The sequence below is a fragment of the Octopus bimaculoides genome, chromosome 1 (genome assembly GCF_001194135.2).
Source record: "Octopus bimaculoides isolate UCB-OBI-ISO-001 chromosome 1, ASM119413v2, whole genome shotgun sequence".
Taxonomy (NCBI): Eukaryota; Metazoa; Mollusca; class Cephalopoda; order Octopoda; family Octopodidae; genus Octopus; species Octopus bimaculoides.
Window position 1 is genome coordinate 10,423,326 of NC_068981.1, and position 6,413 is coordinate 10,429,738.

Here is a 6,413-nt window from a genome sequence, read left to right on the forward strand (position 1 = left end):
ATATATATATATATATATATATCAGTCAGTTGTTCATAAGTCCAGGTTGTATTCCTACCTCTGGTACTAGAGAGGTTATGTGCCTCTGACCAGCAAGTCTCATGTGTCACCTATATTGCTCAGAACATTATAGGGCAAATCCAAGAGTAACTCTCTGACAGGCCATAACCAACAACTATATTAATTACGAGTGTGTGTGACTGATAGGCTTCATACAATTTCTTATTTCTTTATTGCCCACAAGGGGCTAAACATAGAGGGGACAAACAAGGACAGACAAAGGGATTAAGTCGATTACATCGACCCCAGTTCGTAACTGGTACTTAATTTATCGACCCTGAAAGGGTGAAAGGCAAAGTCGACCTCAGCGGAATTTGAACTCAGAACGTAACGGCAGACAAAATACCGCCTAGCATTTCGCCCGGCGTGCTAACGATTCTGCCAGCTCGCCGCCTTATACAGTTTCTATTTACCAAATTCACTCATAAAACATTGATCAGCACCCAAAGTGCTGTACAGTGGCACTGAACTGTGCCACTGAACTGTCACAGTGGGGCTGAACCCAAAACCCTGCGGGTGCAGCTGCCAGAAGTTATGACTCAACACCCACCCGGCCCTTACTCGTTACCAAATAATTAGAAAAGAAAACAGGACTATCAACAAGATGCCTACTGAAAGAGAAGGAAAAATATCGAAGTACTTACTGGTAGACAGAATTCTTCAAATGCAGGTTTGACAAGTGATGTATATTGGTTGAGAATATGCTCAAGATCTCTGCCTCGCAGAACATCTCGATTAACTAGAAACAAGAAAAGAAGAAGAACACATTGAGACCATCAGCATTAATTGTTAAACGATGATGATGATGATGATGATGAAATCAATAATAGATCAGGGTTAAAATGAAATCCTAATATCTCTGATGTAATTTTATGAAAAGCACTAGAGTTGTGGGTAGTAAAATTTAGCTTTGAAGCAGAAGTGTTGTGATGAAATATTGTTTTCTAAATGCAAAATAATACTTGCATATAAATGACTAAAGAATGTATAATTGCATTTTTTGGAATAGTTTCCAGCCTTGTACAGAATGAAGAGGAAGTTGAAGTCCACCAGAAGACGAATATTAAATATTTAGAATATGATGTGGCTTCAAGACACATAAATGCATTCTGCAATGATTAAAAAAGAAAGAAAAAAAAACTTGGTCACAGGATAATTGCAGGCTACTTTTGATGTATGGAAAATGGTAGGATATACCTCGTCTTGCTAACCGAGTATCTGCATCAGTGTCAACAAACAGTTTCATGTGAAATAGGTCACGGATTTCTTTAAAATAAAATGTCAAAATTCCTTCTACGAAAATTACATCAGGCTGCTCCAAAAACACTCCGTTTTCTTCCCTGAATGGTAAAATTAAAAAAATTAAAAAATGAATACACAAGAAATAATTAGAGGCTCTGAATTTAAGGTTATGGCAAATGGCCGAAAATAAGCTCTATTCATAATGTATAGTTAGGTGATTATTTAATGTTGAACCAGCAGTGAAATGATTTAATTCGCTAATAGAGAAATATTCCTCCTACACATTTTAGCAACAAAAATACATGAAAAAACAGTAAAATATTAATAAGAAAGATATTTCAAGCTGAAAGGTTATGAAACGATATTAGTTCATTGAAAATTGTGTCTTTGTCTCTCAGAGCATTACTTCCTACATAATTAAATTTTTGCAAAGACTGCTTCGAAGGTTTAAGATGTTTTAGTCTACGATAAACAGAAAGTACTTTTGCACTGTTACCCCATAATTAGAATCAGACTAATCAACAAATTAAGATTTTCCAGACTGTGGGTGTTTATAATAATAGCTACTAAATAACATAGACTATTCGGGCAGAAAATCTTGTTATCATTGCAAAAGACATAAAATATATAGTAGAAAAAAAGTAATCTTCATCAATATCATTTAACGTCCGTTGTCAATGCTGGCATGGGTTGGGTGGTTTGACCAGGGCTGGTAAGCTGGAAGGCTGCACCAGACTCCAATCTGATTTGACATGGTTTTCTACAGCTGGATGCCCTTTCTAATGCCAACCACTCAGAGAGTGTAATGGGTGTTTTTACATGTCACTGGCACAGGTGCCATTTGCATGACACTGGTATCTGCCACATCTGCGATTTTGCTCAGCTTGATGGGTCTTCTTCTAAAGCATAACATAATGCCAAAGGTCTCAGACATTGCCTCTTTGAGGCCCAAAACTCGAAAGGAACTCAGCCACTTTGCTTCCGTGAGGCCCAGTGTTCGAAAGGAATGGTCCAACGTTCAAAAGGAAATCTCCAACTTAATTTCGAGGTTATGTTAGAACGCAAAACACAGCATTATTCACCTCAAGTCTTTATGAGAGATTCTCTCAAGGTAACACAGTATTCTGTGTCCAAACACAAGCACCATGTCAAGTTGAAGATCAAGATTACCTTTTGGTAGTATTACTGCTTCTGCTGTTATTAATTACTTTCTAATAGGTTGATGAAAATGTTTGTGTGCCGTATTAAGCATTATTTTAACACAGCATTACTTTTAAAATAATGCTTAACACAGTGCACAAACTTTTTCCTCAACCTAGTAATAGAAAAATATTTTACACACATATGTTAATCTATCATCATCCTCATCAACAACATTTAATGTCCACTTTTCAATGCTTACATGGATCGGACGGAGTTTGTTGAAGCAGATTTTCTATGGTTGGATAACGTTCCCGCTACCAACTCTTACCTGTTTCCGAGCAAGGTAATATTGCAATATTTCTCCAAAGCCAAACATGCTTTTCATGGAGGATTGGAAATGAACAACATCACTTGTATGACAGTGATGCTCATTAACCAGAATTATGTGAGGACAAGACAAGGCTGGTAAGCTGGAAGGCTGCACCAGACTCCAATCTGATTTGGCATGGTTTTCTACGGCTAGATGCCCTTCCTAACGTCAGTCACTCCGAGAATGTTATGGTGTTTTTACATGCCACTGGCACAGGTGCCATTTGTATGACACACACACAAAATACACCCACACAACACACACACATATACATATATATAAAATAGGCTCTTTTCAATTTGCATTTACCAAATCTACTCACAAGGCTGTGGTTGGCCTGAGGCTATAGTAGAAGACATTTGCCATATAGTGGGACTGAACCCAAAACCATGTGGTTGGGAAGCAAGCTTCTTACCACACAGCCACGCCTGCACCTATGAATAGTTAAAGCAAAATGCAATTTTAAAATCTGAAAAAAAAAAAAAAAGAAAAGGTGTTTACTTACTTTGTACATGAAATATAATTATATTTTGGGATCATGATAGGTTTAGAAGCAGCTAAATCCTTCATTGTCTGCAGCATTCTTTTATAGTCAAATGCATCTGAAAAATACAAATAACATATAATTAACATAGCAACTGTGATGACCATGCGACATTTGAACAACTGATATCTGTTTGTGTTTACCATGAAACAAAACTATATCGTCAGACCTTAAACCAACCATTTTGAAAAGACATGACACAGTTCATAATGTATGCTAAAACAACAAACCCAATATGATGCACTTTTAATACAACAATGAAATATTCTCCAAAGTAAATAGATACAATATATTTAACACATCAAATGGGTTTGGTGATGCAAACAGGAAAAATAGAATAATAGAATACAAAACATAATGTGTGTATATACATGTATATACATGGGGTTAATTTGCTTGACTAAAGCAGTGCTCCAACATGGTCGCAGTCAAATGACTGAAACATGCAATGGTGGGGAGGACAAACACAGACACAAATATATAAACGCATACATACATACATACATACATACATACATATATATATATATATATATATATATATACAGGGGTTGGACAAAATAATGGAAACACCTAGCATCACAGCATCATAATTTTGAAATATCTATAAACCATCAAAAGCTTGTTTATTTTTATGTGTTGATTTATTATCAGTGGTGCTTAATATGTTTTGCTAAAATTGCTGTTTCTTTTCAGATATCATTAGTAAAAGGTAATTAAAATTCATTAAAATGACAGATCTATCAGACTTTCAAACAGGTCAAATTGTTGGTGCTCATATGGCAGGTGCTAGCATAACGAAAACAGCCGAAATGTTTGGTGTATCAAGAAGTACTGTCTCGAAAGTAATGACAGCTTTTGAGAAAGAGGAAAAAAACCCTCCTCATTAAAACAAAACTCCGGAAGAAAACCAAAACTTTCAGATAGGGATCATCAGACTCTTACATGAATTGTTAGAAAGGATCACATAAGTACAGCTCCCAAAATTACTGCAGAGCTTAATGACCATCTCGAGAACCCACTGGCAGCCAGTGGAGAATGCCTTTGCTGCCAGCAAAGGTAAAGGTACCCTGAACTTTTCTATCCAATTCTAACTCTGGTTATTATGCTTTCTAAGCATCCACCTCCACTGAAGAATGGAACCATGATCCAGCTATAGATCTTGTCCACACTTTTCAACAAGTCGTCTCATATAACCTCCCAGTTATCCAGCATGTTATTAAGTCTCTATCTTCATTTTGTCATATCTATCATCTAAAAGCTATCTAAATTTATGTTTAGCTGCCTGATGTTTCATTTCCTTCTCCTTCGTTTCCCCAGACTGCATTTTTATGTCAGAATCTGCCTCACTCTTATTCTAAAGTCACTAATCCCTATTCCGTGATGTAGTGACATATTCTTCAACAAGGAAAGATTTACTTTTCATAACGATCAATCTATTTTCTTTCCTGGTGAGAATTACATCTAGCTAGCTTGTGTGTTCACCTGATTGGTAGCTGGTCAAGTGGCTGATTGATTTCCAGAGGTTAGTTTTGCAGATGTTTAGTTCATTTGTGTCACTGAAATCCAAAATCCTCATGCTTCTTCACTCCTTGAATCATATCCATAGCCATAATGCCGCTGCCCAACATTTCACAAAAATCACCAACCAAGATAATGAAGTTTCAGTTATTTGTAACAGGGCCTCATAAAAACTGACCTTTTAGTCTCAATTATATCATGTAAACAGAGATAATAGTCATTGTTACTTTAGCCATAGTGGAGGCGCAATGGCCCAGTGGTTAGGGCAGCGGACTCGTGGTCATAGGATCGCGGTTTCAATTCCCAGACCAGGCGTTGTGAGTGTTTATTGAGCGAAAACACCTAAAGCTCCACGAGGCTCCGGCAGGGGATGGTGGTGAACCCTGCTGTACTCTTTCACCACAACTTTCTCTTACTTCCTGTTTCTGTTGTGCCTGTAATTCAAAGGGCCAGCCTTGTCACACTGTGTCACGCTGAATATCCCCTAGAACTACGTTAAGGGTACATGTGTCTATGGAATGCTCAGCCACTTGCGCGTTAATTTCACGAGCAGGTTGTTCCATTGATCGGATCAACTGGAATTCTCGACGTCGTAAGCGACGGAGTGCCAACAACAACAACTACTTTAGCCATGACTAATCAAAGCTTAATTCTCTACCCAGAAGAATAGTACTTATGCTTTTTGCCAGTGAGAAGTTAAACTGAGGCACCCCACTATTTCACCTCATTCACACAAAACACATTTATTCACCTCCATTCGAGCATATCTGTAATCTCAACGTATTACGACTTTACCTGTATTTTCCAAAATGATTAAAAATGATAAAATAATATTAGTTACTGACTAACATCAGGGTTTTTCTTTACCTCACTCAATAATTATAACTAGTTACGTTTTTTTTAATACCTCACTCCTCATTATATATGTAAACATTAAACTTAATTACAGAGTTCCATAGACTAGCTAGTGTCATTTTATTTCCAAACACTCTGTCTGGTTCTAAAGTTTAATTCTAGTTCTTAAACCAATAAGACAATTGTGATGACATTAATGTTCATAACATGGCCTAAAAATAAACATTATTTTCATTGCAGTCAGGTTGACCTGACCTGGCAAAAACAGATCATGACAACCGTCTCCTGATGTTAAAAGTGCTTTATCTTCTTTACAATTTTACATTTACCAATGAAAGACAGCCTTGAAGCTCAAGGCAATATTTTTTATCTTTTGATCTCTTACTTGTTTCAGTCATTAGACTGTGGCCATGCTGGGGCACCACCTTAAAGGATTTTTAATCAAATGAATTGACCCCAGTATTTCTTATGGTCTCTTTTGCTAAAATGCTAAGTTACATGAACGTGAATACACTAACACCAAACACACACACACATATATACATATGTGTATATATATATATATATATGGCACATAAGATGCACCATTTTGAGCGTGGCCGTTGCCAGTACCGCCTGACTGGCCTCCGTAGGATTTTCGAGCGAGATCGTTGCCAGTGCCCCTGGACTGGCTTGTGC

General features: G+C 37.1%; 1 protein-coding gene across 1 annotated transcript in view; it reads right to left on the bottom strand.

Annotated features, from left to right (window-relative positions):
- Positions 1-6,413, bottom strand: part of LOC106873358 (uridine-cytidine kinase 2) — a 63,521-nt gene that overhangs the window by 15,715 nt on the left and 41,393 nt on the right. The window contains exons 3-5 of the mRNA XM_014920687.2: positions 3,321-3,417; positions 1,258-1,400; positions 705-799 (exon numbers count right to left, since the gene is read on the bottom strand). Coding sequence (XP_014776173.1) covers positions 705-799; positions 1,258-1,400; positions 3,321-3,417 — 335 coding nt within the window. The remainder of the gene's footprint in view (positions 1-704; positions 800-1,257; positions 1,401-3,320; positions 3,418-6,413) is intronic.